General features: G+C 37.1%; 1 protein-coding gene across 3 annotated transcripts in view; it reads right to left on the reverse strand.

Moving 5' to 3' along the window:
- The window catches only part of CADM2 (cell adhesion molecule 2), a 578,035-nt gene that overhangs the window by 49,796 nt on the left and 513,854 nt on the right, over window positions 1-14,385 (reverse strand). For 2 of the 3 annotated variants that reach the window (XM_059872630.1, XM_059872640.1), the window contains one exon: window positions 81-200. The exons of the other annotated variant lie outside the window; for it this stretch is intronic. In XM_059872630.1, coding sequence (XP_059728613.1) covers window positions 81-200 — 120 coding nt within the window. The remainder of the gene's footprint in view (window positions 1-80; window positions 201-14,385) is intronic. 3 annotated transcript variants of the gene reach the window in all.

Raw genomic sequence — 14,385 nt, forward strand, 5'->3', positions numbered from 1 at the left:
AAAAAGAAAAATCGAAATCAAAGCTCTAATTTCCTATTTATCATGTGCTTCCCAGGCCATAACAAAGAAGGATACTGTACCTCTGATGCTGGTGGCTGTTGCCGATGTGGTTGTGCTGGCTGTTAAGGCTACATTGGTTGTGACTGTTGCAGTGGTAAGGGAGGGGATGACAGTAGTGGGAAGCAAAGTGTTGAAAACATCTGGTGAGTGGAAAAAAAAATATAAAATAAAATCATATCATGCAAACAAAGGAGAACCATAACAGTGGTTTAATTTGTAAATACAAGTATGTTGAAAATGACTAAATTAAAACATGATTAACATAAATTATTACAGGTACAACAGGGTACCTTTAAATTCTTGACATTTATCACTCTCAACTTTTATAGTCAATCTTTGAGTACACAGAATTTAAAACTCTGTTAAAATGACCACATTTCCACAGAACAAGAGAGTGACAGCTTAAGTGACAAGAATCCATTTCTTCACTGAGCCATTTTAAATGTCTCACATAGTAGAAACCATATACAGATGAAACATGCTGTGTCAGAGTGGGAGATGAAGAAAAACAACACCATCATGCTAAAATAAACACACACATGTTAACGAGAAATGGCTGTATGTTAAAACACCCACTTTCAGACAGACTCAATGAAGGGAAAAAGGGGAGAAAATTCTACTAACTATAAGAGCTGCTTTTTCCGGATTGCTTTTCTTCTTCCCACACATTTGCTTAAGACACAGTTGTCTGCTAAGATCCAGAGCAGAGTATATTTCAAAATCTTTACCCTAATTTGCAGGCACAGTCATCTTTCAGTCATCCTTAATACTTACAATTTATTGTTAGTACACATCAGTATTTTTCTAAAACATCTTCAAACTAAAAATCAGAAATGATAATAATATTGCTGATAAAAAAGCATGCACGCAAGTCAGAAAAAAAGTCATACAAAAAGTGACGACAGCATCATGTAAAACACTTCAGGTTTTGCTCAAGCAAGTGCAGGACTGCCAGAATAAGGAGCATGACTGCTTCTCTGCAGAGGAACCAACAACATCTGATGCAGAATGCTCCAGTACAGTTCAGATCATAACCAGATGTACACATAGAAAATACTTTGATTACACTGCCAAAAGCAATAAAGACCAATAGGACTTTGCCTATAAGGTGATTATAGGTTTTAAAGAACAAAAAACAAAAGCTCTGAAGAGAAGCAGAGAAAAGCACTTCTGAGAAGACAAAAACATCTGACATTTTTGAGATTATTTATATGGCAGGTTTGAAAGGGAAGGACTCTTTTCTCAGCAGTTGATGGTGAGTAACCCATTCCATACTGATTTCACTGAAAATATTTCTGAAGGGTGCTATTCAGTGCAATAAAAGAGCAAATGTCTGACCCACAATCTGTCTTCCCTTGCTTTGGAAAGAAATGCAATTGGTCCCTGAGTACCATCAATTCACACTGAAATCAATGGAAGCTGAAGTAGCTCAGAGCTTTTCAGTATTGGGCCGTACAGAACTCACTTCAGACATAGAATCCTTGAGTTCACCATTGCATAATTACTCTCTTAAGGCTTCAAAGTAGTATGCTTACCTTATTTCCATGCTATATGACAGATTATTTTCCAAATTTAAGAGTCTCCTTGTTAGTTACTATATATGTAACCTACTATTTTCTGTATTCCTCAAGTTGTGATAAAAAATACCACTATGCTCTCTGGAATCTATACCTGTGTGATGTTCTACTTCTGAAGCCATCAGAAAACAAAGATCCATCTTTCATCTCTGCACTGATTTTTAATCTAATGTACACTGATATTTAATCTAATTCCCAGTATAAAATATTCTCAAGACAGAAAAATTAGAACAGGCTTTTTAAAACCCTCACAGTTGTAGCCATATTAATCACCAGGAATAATGATAACATTACCTGGAGTGTGAGTATCACAGTAATGAAATAGAACTGAGTATAACAAGCATTAGAAATAAATTAACATGTTAAAAAGATACATGTCACATGTACTGATCAATGCAATTTCTTCTCATAAAGGGAAACTCCTTCCCTGATAGGTATCTGTTAAAAATTAAACCAAAGAGAAAAAAAAAAAAACCAAACCCACCTACTTCATAAGGAGAGCAAAACCTTGCTTATTAGGAAAGCTGTATACATCATTCTTGTATGTAAAACTAATTAGTGTGACTCACGATTCCATTCATTATCTTTCTTAAATACCAATTACTTAAGACTGCAATGACAAGTTATGGTTTTATGACAGAGCTATCCAATCTGCAAGCATGCTGTTTACCCATCTTACCAAATAATAGCTCACATGAATCACTGGTTAACTTAGAACTTTCTGGTTTCTCTTGAGATTGAAACATTTCAAACAAGATTTCTTATTTTAAATGAAAGGCTACCTAGGAAGCATTCTAGCTAACATGAACCACGATATGTCAGTGTTTTAATACAGATGTGATCTCATCAGAAGAAGAAGAAGAATGAAAACTTGCGCAGATATTAGTTTCCTGATGCAAGTCATAAACTCTGATGCCAAACATCAAAATGGAAGCCTGGCAAAAGCCTTAAAGAAAATGAGTCTTCTCAAAAGGGATGCAAAAACAAGGTATAGCATTTGGTTTCTTTCTTTGCAGAGTGAGGTGAATAGCATTGTGCAAACGACTGCAGTCTGTCTGCTTTGCTCACATCAATACCAGGACCTGCTCCTAAAATCCCCAGCACAGGACAGAAACCAGGAATCAGTGGCCTGAGGAGCATCACATTTCCCAGGCAATTAAATTTAAGTCTGTTCTGGAGTCTAGAAAGGTTTGTACCAGCTTATATTCAAGGCTCTGCCCAGTGGAATACTCCATTAACAACATGAGAGTCTGCAACATGAAAGTGCAAAGTAAGCAAATAACTCAGAGCTATCCAGATAACACCTTTTGGAATGCCTGGATCATATCTCATCTTTAAACCCTACTCTGGACAGCACAGATCCAAGCATTCTGAAATGATCCCCATGTTGGAAAGACCTGTGTTTAAGGCACCTGCTGAGTCTGACAGAATGACTCCTATCAGTTCTTCCAAGATTTATGGATTCTTGTGAAAACTTTGTCTTTGCCTTGAAAAGGCTTTTGCATAAGAGAATAGAGAATATGGAGTTCAAGAAATAAACTAGAAGCAACATCCAGTGTTCCTCAGTCTCTCATCATACATTGCAGGTATAGGAGGTAAATGGGTTTGGAAGTTCCCAAAAATACTTGGACTACAGATAAAAAAAATGATACTTAACAGCACAGGCTTCTGTTTAATCCATATGGGATTAATCTACTGTGGTTCATAGAGGGTATGCTGCTCCATGTCATGCCAGAAAAGAGAATTACAATTTGACCTGTTTCTAGTCCTGCAGGACTTTTAGTATTTTTTTTTTTTAATGCAAGGCAAACCTATTTTATTTTACTAGCAAAGCACACATTTTCACCCAGAGCTCCCTGCTGGCAGCTGCTCAGAACATGCTATCATAGGGATAATGTAGATTTGTCCTCTTGAGCTTTCTGTCAGGGAGGATCTTAGCAGAATGCAGATTTCTGCCCAAGAAATCTGTGCTGGAGTGAAACTAATTTCCACTTCCTTGTCTTGCAATTTCTGAATCTAGTTGTACACAATGTTCAGCTGAAAATGAATTTTTCTTTATGCCTCTCATGCCACTAAATACCAAGCATCATTATGACCAAGAGACCTTGCAGAGCGGAACTTTTTAATTCAAGTAGCCATACCCAAATCACTGTGCCAGATTGCTATTTCAATAATTCTAAGGTATTAATTCTTGACCTCCTGTGAAGCAGAAAATAGCTATATTTTTGCAGATGGGGAGCCAAAGAAGATAGAAAAGCCATGCTCAGGAGATCTAGAAGTCAAGCAATAATTGTCTCCATTAATTTTGAAACCTCGCTTCTAAACTGGATGTTTGTTGACAGACAGATATTCAGTCAAAAATCCAATAATGTAATTAAGCTGGTATTAACTTCATCATCTTGCTAGCTCTGAAATGCAAACAACTCATGGAGAACTAATTGTTTTCATAAAAGCTGTTGAAAATAGAAAAGGGGGTGACCTTCATGCCAAGGGACTCTCATGGACCCTTTGTCACTTCTGTTCCACAGGTTATACAGGTGAGGCTTGAACTGGACATTCAGTAGGAGAGATGGGCTCCTGACCTCTCTCTGGTAGCACAGGGAGGTTTGAGCTGAGCTGCAAACACTCAGCCAAGAACCTTCATTTCAGTGAGGACCTGGCATAATGTCAGAGCTGCTGCAGAGAGCAGACTTAGCAAAGCTCTGAAAAAGTGTTCCTTGTGGCACTGCTGCCTGCTGACACACCACAGGCAGGAGCCAGAGGAGAACAGCTGGCAGGCAACCTGAAAGCTGATTCCTAGGGGATGGTGGAAAAAGGAGGAACAGGCAAACTGAGCTTGGTGTGGAAGCTGCTCTTCAGCAGAGGCTCAGATGCAAACTGCTTAGGAGTGGCAGGGCAGTGTTGGACCAGATTGACACAAAGCAGTGTCGAGCTCGACCTGCTCAAAATTTCCTGTTTGCTTCTCCTTCTTGCTTGAATTGATGCCTTGTTCTCCTTGCTAAGGCAGAAGACATCCATCCATTTAAGTGCACAGAGTCTGGATAATTTACTCTCCCTGCCAATTTGGCCCTGAGCATTTTTACTCTCCATTTCCAAAGAAATGAGAAATGGTTCTGTTTGGTTTAGCGGGCTTATATGAAAGATAGATCTGACCTATTGAAAATATTTGACTTTTTTGGTAAAAACACAACCGATATTTTGACATGACTGAGTACAAATCAGACAACAATAGCTGCAGCTGATAAAAATGTAAAGGCTTTTGTTTCAAGCCTGACAAAGGCTGACAGAAAAATTAAAGGACAGAGTGATAATGATGGATGGTCCTTGCTGTATTTTGACTGAGAATGAAAGAAATTTTAAGTGGTAAACTGAACTGAGTGATGACCTACCTGGGAAACAATCTCACTACTCTGTGAAAAATTTAATCAGTCTGTGATATGTAGCACTAAATAATTTAGCAAGGTTTTAAATTCAAAGGGAGCTGCATTTACCTTGCTCCAAGAAAATGGGATTGAACAAAAGGATCACTCAGCTTGAACATCATGTGCCAATAGCTCCTTAGCACTCAGACTGAATGATCATGAACGCTCATGGACACGAGGTCAAGGGGTTCTTTTCACTAATTGATTCAGATTTATGAAACTCTGAAATGGCAATTATGTGCTTGACATTTTTGCTAGCAAATCAGATGTCATTAAAAATATCCAAACCCTTTTAACAAAAGCTCTATGTAGATCTATATCTTTAGTTATAGCAATAAAATCTTCAAGTGGATGAGTTCATATTGCAAGATATACAGTTGGACTAACTGGAAAGAACAATAATTTTCTCTTCTTATAGAAAGTTTTGTAGCTTGCTGGTTCATTTGTGGTTTGCTTTTTAGGTTTTTTCCCCTATTTCAAAAGCAATAGGTTTCAGTAGCAAATGAAGGAGGATGAAGTATTTAAAAATACAGCAAAAAAAGCCTGTGTCCTTCTGTTTTAAAAAAGCCAAGCAAAAACTTGGAATCTGCACATCCCTGGCCCAAATTCTGCCCTTAGAAAGTTAAGAATATAACTCAGACAAATAAAGCACATTTTAATATTAGTATTTAGTACTGGCAGTATGGTGTCATCCCAAATCACTTAAAATAAGGGCCTGATATCACACTGTGGCACCTTTTACAACACATGCTCTGACCAGAATTGCTTATGACAAAATAAAAAATGCGATGAATATAAAAAAACAAGGTGTAGTAGCAAGTTATTTCTGATTATGCCATCTCATTTGACACTGAAATATGAAGAAGTTAGCTGCCCTAAATTGTCTAGAAAGAACTCCTGTAGCGAATATCTCATTTATTTTGTGCACCAGAGCAACAGCAGGACTCACAAAGACCACAGGTGTGTGAAAGGCTGATTTTCCACAAGTAAAGCCAGGTCAGGCTCAGGACAGATGTAAAAGCTGCCAGAAAAAAAACAGCTGTATATCTCAGGCAGGTGAGAAGGAAGCAGCAGGGGGATGGAAGTACCTCAGTGTGGTAGGAAGACATGGCAAGGGAGGACAAGCTTGCAGGGCTGATAGCACTGACTGGCATTGACTTCCCTCCTCCCTCAAGGTGCATCTGCCCAGATCCAGGTCAGCTCTCAGGAGAGCTGTGGGGCCCTGGGCCAGGAAAGCAGGAGGGATATTTAGGGTATTTAGGTAAAATCCCCCTCTGCAACCTTCTGTGGGCACCCTTGATGCCTCAGGTTTTAGCTTTTATATTTTTTAGATTCTGTGCTGCTTTAGTGTGTAGTCCTGCACTTCATATGAGGGGATGGTAAGCTCTCTTCACAGAGTAGGCAGACAAAACAATTCCTTCTCTAGATGGAGACCAAGGACAAATGATCCAAACTTTAGGCCTAAGAGCATAAACAATGTGGACTGAAGAGAGAAAAACAAGAAGGATGGGCCTTCATGGGCTAAAGCTGGAATTGGACGATTGACTCCAATATGCAAGTGGACCAGAACTTATAAAAGTGAGAGACCATGTGACTGGTTGTGCATTTTGTGATCATTTTGGGTTCATCTTTGGTGTAGCCCTGGCCAGGCTCCTGTATTGCCCAAGATGCATCCATTGAGGCCATTTAATAAATACCTACTTTATTCTTTAACTCTGTCTAGCCTCTGTTCTAGCTCAGCCTTCACAAGGCATCACCCTAATAAGCAGAATATGCTGAGTAGAGGCAGCAACCACCCTTATCTTGCACAATCAGAATCTAGGGTTTAGTAGACACTGGGACTATGTGCTTTATTATGCTTGTGGGTGCTTGCTAAAAAATTATAAGAATAACAATAGACACTGAAAGGAAAGGTCTTTTGCTGTTTATTTTTTTAATGGACATTAAAACATGACCTTTCTTCACAGCACCAGATGTTGCCACAAATTTGGCTTTGCCACCTGGAGACTGGAGCAGTCTGCTGCACTCACAGTTGGTGGAGCTGCACAGAGGGACCCCAGGAAACCTGAATCAAGCATTTCACAGCAAAGCATCTAACATGAACATTTGAGAGTTGCACTGGTGGCTCATAGCTCTCAAAATGTCGGGTCTGGCCTTTGAAGCCCTCAGTGCTTACTTTAGGGATCATTTTGCTCCCCACAGCACTCCACTGAATTTGCTATCAGCAAAAGCACTCTGGCTGCAGCTCCCTTGGAACAGAGAGAGAAGTTTGCAATGAAGGCCTGGAGATGCTGGAACACGCTCCCATTTCACTGCCCGTCAGATTCATTGTTTGTCACCAGCCCAGCCATTTAAAAAGCTCCCTGTCCCTGCTCCCAGTGAAGCAGAAGAATAAAACATTACATAATGTACTGTCTCACAATATATTTACCTATTGCTGCTCAGTTTTGGTGGGGAAAATTGTGTTATCTGCAGCATTTGGACTGTTGGAAGCTAATAAGCTGTAATGCCTCATTTCTTAATTTCTAGTTAGGCTAAAACCAGGTGACACACGTAGTCTTCTAAAAAAGGATAAATTTAACAAAATAATACCTAATTATTTCAATAATTAGATCTTGAAAATTGTTTTACTGAAAGAAAAATTGAAATTCTCAAGTAGAAAAATTATTTAATACTGAAGAATCTGTTTTCAAGCCCTCTAAGTTTTACTTTATTAATGATTATTAGTGCAAGATTTACCTCTAAGGACAAATCAAACCAAGTATTCAACAGAAACACTGAGGTTCGATGTTCTGGAGTATATGGATATAACACATACAAATTTACTCCAGGAGCACTGTAACACCTAATTTTTTTCCCCCAAACTTAGCACAAGTTTTGTCAGCAGTTAAAAAAAGTCCTTTCCAGTTCAATAGTAGTAATAATAACAAAGCCTATTGTTTTAAAGGAGTCAATCTGTGTTGTATTAAAGCTCATCATTCTCATTAAAACAACTACAAAATACTGCACTGAAGCTTATGCAACTTGCCTGAATTTGGTAATTCAACACTAAATAAATAAAAAGGAAAAGTTTTAGAGCATTGTTTAAGACCACAGCCTCAAATAAAGATACCTTACTAATAAAAAGGCATGTGTGTATATATATACACACACACACATATATATGCATGTCTCAATTTTGTTCACAGCCCTACATTAATAAATACAGAAACAGTAAAGAATGGACCTCTGCCTTGAAGATGTGTATAATCATTTTTTGGGTAGTACAGACCAAAGTTTAGGAAAAAAAGACGGTATTATTCCCATTTCACAGCTGGGGAAATGAACACAGGAGAATTAAGTGGAATGTCTTACATTTTACAGACTTCTGAGCCTGACAGGGGAGTTCAGAACAGATCTCCTGAGGCTCCTTTTAATACTCTGCTAAAAAAACCCGAAAAATCAAAACCTCAAACGAAAACAAAATTGCATCCAAAAAAAGCAGTTGTCCTTATACCTGCAGTGCAAATTTCACTGCATTCAGGACAAAATGTTACCACAAAAACCACCAAACATCTTGTATGAATAAAGCCAGCTCAATTTTCCCCAGAAGCACACCATTCTATCACTATTAATATGGTGTTCTATGCCCATTGCCACTGCTTAAAAATCACATTAAGGCTGTGATGTTCATTTTTATTCTTTTTAAGTAAGCAGACAAGCCATATTTCCTTGTTTTCCCAAGCCATAAAATCGGAGTATTCAAAATTAAATGAAATAAAGTACTGGCAGCTGGCCCTTGAAAACCTATAAGGAAAAGCTAATGCACAATACAAATTCAGACACCCAGCAGCCTTGAACAAAGATGACAGCTTTCTCAGAATGACACTTGACTCTTTCTGTGCTCACACACACACACACACACAAAATTTCAAAAAGCTCAGCCAGAACTGCACTGAGAAGAAAGAAAGTAAAGAGAATTTTCCAAAATTTCCTTATTATGGGGACATGTTGGAAACATGTTGGAAACTAAATGGAGGTAAACAGATTGCTGATCTCTATTTTATTACAGTTGCTACTTTCATTTCTCTGAGAAATTCAGGACAGATCACTGAAGTTGCTTTAACAACTCTAAACTCATGGCAATAATTCTAAGGTTAGTGAAGAGAGATAACAGGAACTGTAATTTATTTTAAATAAGTTTATTTCAAAATAAAACCAAAGGGTCCAACACTAATCTGAAACACTTTATCACAGTGGGATTGCTGTATCTTATTGAAAATCACCTTGGGAAAGTGACTGGCACTGTGCAACCTAAACCACAGATTTTTGCACTTCATTGCACTGTCTCTGACTAATACACTTAATTCTCACATTCCTATCACCAAAGTACACCACCTGAGAAAATAAGGCTCTATCTTTCCAGCTGTCAATCTTTTTGCTCTGTTTTTTGCGAGTTTGGGTGTTTTTTGTCCTCAAAAGAGTTCTATACAGGTAGTTGAATTCCTACCATGATTCTTTGGTTTTATGCAACACATAACTATGAATGGTGGAATCCCTGCAATATTGTCAAGACTTAATTTTGTTAAAACTACCCAACTTCCCTTCAGGGTGGGAGATATTTATACCTTAACTATTATGCCATCAAGCAGGATAGCTCACCAGTGTAAATCACAGGGGTTTTTTTAAAAAGAATGCTTGATCATATCTGCTAATTTATTTTTAAACAAAATGATACACAAAGCAGTGCAAAGAGATTTCAGTGCCTGCTCCAAAATTATGAAAGCCACCCAGAGCTCTCCTCCATCAGGCACTTCAACATGTCAGCATCCCTCAATCCTCCCTGCTTCCCACCAATCAAGGGTTGGGAAACCTGCAGGAAATGTAAACTACAAAACCACAGGGGAAAACCAAATCCACTGGTGCAATGACCCACAGTATTATCTGAAGAAGAAACATTTTGCCCACTCCTCAAGTTTTTCCCTGCCAAACTTTTTTCTGTCCTTCCTTCTCTCCTTTGGTTTGTTCCTACACTTGCCATGAGGACTAATAAGGGCAGTTTCAGCTGGAAGATAAATCTGCCTCAGGCATGAGGTTACTAAGGAGAACAATTTTTTTTCTTCAAGAGAGTAAAGAAGCCGTATGGATACCAGAGGAGGGATAGCAAAGGGTCCTGACTGAAAATTCTTAGTGTGTCTGTCACAAATGACACATCAGCTTACACCACACATATGGAGACCTCTTCCCAAGCACCTGCAGCAAAGTTCCTTCACATGGGGTTAGAACTTTCTCAGTGCTTGTGAGGGAACCACAGCCTGGTGAAAGAAGTCAGGGCATTTTGGGACATCCTCATAAGGCAGATTCCAAGTTTCATCAGCTTTGGTCGTAATGGTTTTAATGGGTTTTTGTTTTGTTTTTTTCTCCTTGAACATGAGGGTGGTTTTGAGATACACCCTTACTGTCCTCCTGGTTATTTTTGCTGTATGCTCCCCTTACTGTGGGAATCATAGAGAAAGATTAATGCCATGAGCTTTTGTGAGCTGCCAAAACAATCTGGAATCTCTGAGAGAAAGCAAAGTGATTCATATTAAGGCATAACTAGTCAGAGTTAGATCCAATGCAGAAAGTCTGTGATGGGATTCAGCAATAAAAAACCGTGACTTTAATTGCAAAGCTAAGAGAATTTTATTATATTGCATCAACAATTCAAGCAGTAAGAGCTAGAAAATATAGTTTGTGATTGCAGCACAGAGGAGGGGCTAAAGACACCTTAGGTCCCAGCACATACTTAGATTGAAACTATGCTATGAAGAGTGATGTTAGGAAGATTTTTGAGTTTGAGGGTTTAGAGATATTTCAAATTCTTGTCAGTTTCAATATTGAAATAATTAAATACTAAAAGAAAATGGATAAATACCTTGCTTCCTCTAAGAAAAATGTTAGCTAATATAAGAAACATTTTATTGAATATTTTTCTTTTATAGAGCATAGAAATGCAGGCTAAGATAAACTCCAGAAAAATTCACCAAGCAATTAATAATTAAAAATTAAATAGCAAAAATAAAATAGTAAGTACTAATAATTATTAATATAAAGTTATGGATGTTTGAAATATTAATGGTTTGAGATGAGCTAATTACCTACTTCTATCTAAGCCTCCATGCTCACCTTCACATGTGATCAAGAAGGCTCAGATACAAAAGTTCTCAAAACTCACTATAAGAAATGCATATTTGCAGAAGCTTTTCCCTACCCCTCTCAGCCTCCAAGGCATTTACATCTATCTGCAAGAGGACTCACAATCTCAGAGCAAAGCACAGTTCTGATGTATCATCTGGTATGACCAGTGGTCATTTTAAGCAATATCATTTATATCATGTTCTATTTTCTTTCAATCTCAAAAGAAAGGTAAGTTTTGGAAGCACCATGCGAGAAGGACAGACTGGACACCTTTATCTGCAAATCACCACCTCATGGTGCAGGGAAGGCTTCAATTTAGAAAAATCACTAAGTCACTTTAATATTGTCTTTATGGTTTGAGTTTCCTGAATAATAAATGGTCTAGATGGAAACAGAAGATAATTAGCAACTGTTAGATTATAACTTTATCATCAGTCTCAAGTGAAATCATTGAGTTAATATTTTCTTCATGAATATTGCATATGATGTTCATAGACACAGTAATTTTACAAGCTGGCATCTCAAAGGAAAAAAAAGGTAAATTGAAGTAAAGTTCAGGAAAGTTGGAGGTATGAGCAATAGCAAAGGGTGAAAAATTAGAGAGCAATCTTTACCACTACAACGAATCAGTGATAATAAACTCAACAGTACTGAAGGTCAGTTAAAACAGTCAAAAAAGCAGTCAAAAAGAGTGACATATTTGGTATATTCACACAATCTTTTCCCTTTCAGAAATCCCATTAGAAATATCATATCCCGTTTCATGTGCACAGAGAAAATCAAATATTTTCAAGAGTTATGTCTTATTAAGGGTATTATCCAAAACCACAGGTTTTAGAACACATATAATATGTATTCAAATGGGAAGGAGCTTTACATATTAGAATATATTGTTAAAGGTTATATTAATATATTGTATATATTGTTATTGTTCCATTGTGAAAGGGCTTGGGGAGAGATTTCCTGCCGCTGAAATACTCTGCATTCAATTTCAATGATTAATCCAATAAGAAATTAAAAAAAAATCTTTTATATGATATATAAAAAAATCACTTCATCTTAAAATTTTTCTTTAATGAGAAACAGTATTTTAATATAAAAATGTAGAAGTGCCAAACATATTCCTCAAAAGTATTAGTGTGGTTTGGAATGTTATTTTCTTGACCTTTCTAAAATACCTTTAAGCTTATCTGGAAAAGAAATTTGTATCTTATTTTTCTAAAGGCACCATAAATGAAGAAAGATCAGTTCATACAGCTCAACCATACACCCCACTATTCAAGTATTTATCAACAAAAAGCAATTTCAAAGTAGCTGCCTTGAGAGTGTTCAGGGATAATAGCTGGACAATTCATCCATAAAATTAAGCCAACAACTCCACCACAAGTTTCTTGACAGACTTCTCATACCTGAAAATGCCAACTATACACTATTCTTCTTCAGCCCAATAATAAAAGCTCAATTGCACAATTTCTTAATTCATCTGACTGCAGGAAATTAATCTCTAAATTGTGCTTTAAATTCTGGACCACCTCTTCTAGCCCAACCAAAAGTCAGCTGGAGAAGTTGTGGTAATGATTTAATGCCTTAATGTCATTTTACAATATTAATGTAAAATTAGTGTATTTCAGCACAATTTGATGGGCTATGCTTTGGAGAAGACAGTTTTGGGGGAAGGAAGGCTTTTGAGACTGAGCATGCACTCATGAGCATGCTTTTATTTATTTATTTTTCAACTGAAAGCCGAATCTCCTTTTTTCTCCAAGTTATCTTCTGTACTTTTAATTTATTTTTACTTCATATAAAATGGGAATAGTAAAAACTTTTCACCTTTGTTTTAAGGACTCTGTACTGAGACTTCTTTCTTTTAATTCAAACAAAGATATAAAAAAAGAAAAATCTCAAAACTAAAAGGCACACATAGTCACATACAGTAAATTTCTAATTAAGTCCTAAGAAGTCTTCTGAGTCTCATATTCTTGATATGCCTGATTTCTGTAAGGGCAATGTTGGGGTTATTTACCAAATCCCCCCATAATTGCAGCTATAAATGTTATTATTGTTACAACACACCATGGCTCTGCTCAATTCTCTTTTTGCAAAGCCCACGCTTTGTTCACATAAAGGCAAAATGTTCCCCTAGGCAAAGAAAGCCTGAGGTGTGTGCGTGTAAATGAGACACTTCAACTTGGAAAACTTTAAAGGAGGAAACTTTTAAAAAAGTCCAGTCACCTCAACTTGTAGGACCTTAACACCAAAACACAGAGCAGCCAAGATTACTGATGAGTGTGCTGCTCCACAAGGATGCTGCTTCCTTTCTTTCCCAAAGTTTTCATGGGGTTTTTGTTACATGTTTATAAAGGTTTATAAAGTGTCTAAAAATACTGTGCAAGATTTACCAGAGGTCTGTGGTGAAAATATTTGCAAACTGAAAGATCTATTGCCTATTCATTAAGCTTAATTTTGAAAGAAAGCAGAATATATCCTCACCTCCTCAGGTTTTTTCAATTTTCTGCTCTGTTCAGTTTCTACCTTTACAGAGAGATATGCACAAGAGAGTTCAAGACATAAAGGAAAGAGAAGACCCCCTGTGAGGACATCAAAACAGGAATGAAATAGAATAAAACATCTGATTGCTGGAAAATGAACTGAAAAATACAAAATAATCTATAACAGATAGAGGTAGAAGAGTTTGTTTAATTTCATGTGTTTTGGATTCCACAGAGTTTCTACCAATTTTAAAAAAGAAAACTTATACAGATGTACTTATACAGGTACATCGTGCTGGAATTATTGTTGGGCAGGGAAGGTGAATATCTATAAATATAGTTAGAGGTAGGATTTAATAAACTAAGGTGTCTGGTGCAGATTTGGCATAGTTATGTTCCAGATATGGAGAACAGTCAGTCACAAAGATTTAGAACTAGACCAAAAAATTAAGAAAAAAGGGGAGAAAAAAAAAAAAGACCATGAAAGAAGGAGAATGAATACATGGGAGAGAATTAAAGGAAATGCAGAATTTAAGATCACAATTAATGAGAAGTAGAGACCAATGTGGAAGTACTTGAGAATCTATTGAAGGGAAGCAGCAAATATAATTTTAAATGCAAACTTCCAGCACAAACAGCAAAAGAGGCCAAATAGCTTGTGCGGTTGGAAAGCGAAGA

The sequence above is a fragment of the Haemorhous mexicanus genome, chromosome 2 (assembly GCF_027477595.1).
Source record: "Haemorhous mexicanus isolate bHaeMex1 chromosome 2, bHaeMex1.pri, whole genome shotgun sequence".
Taxonomy (NCBI): Eukaryota; Metazoa; Chordata; class Aves; order Passeriformes; family Fringillidae; genus Haemorhous; species Haemorhous mexicanus.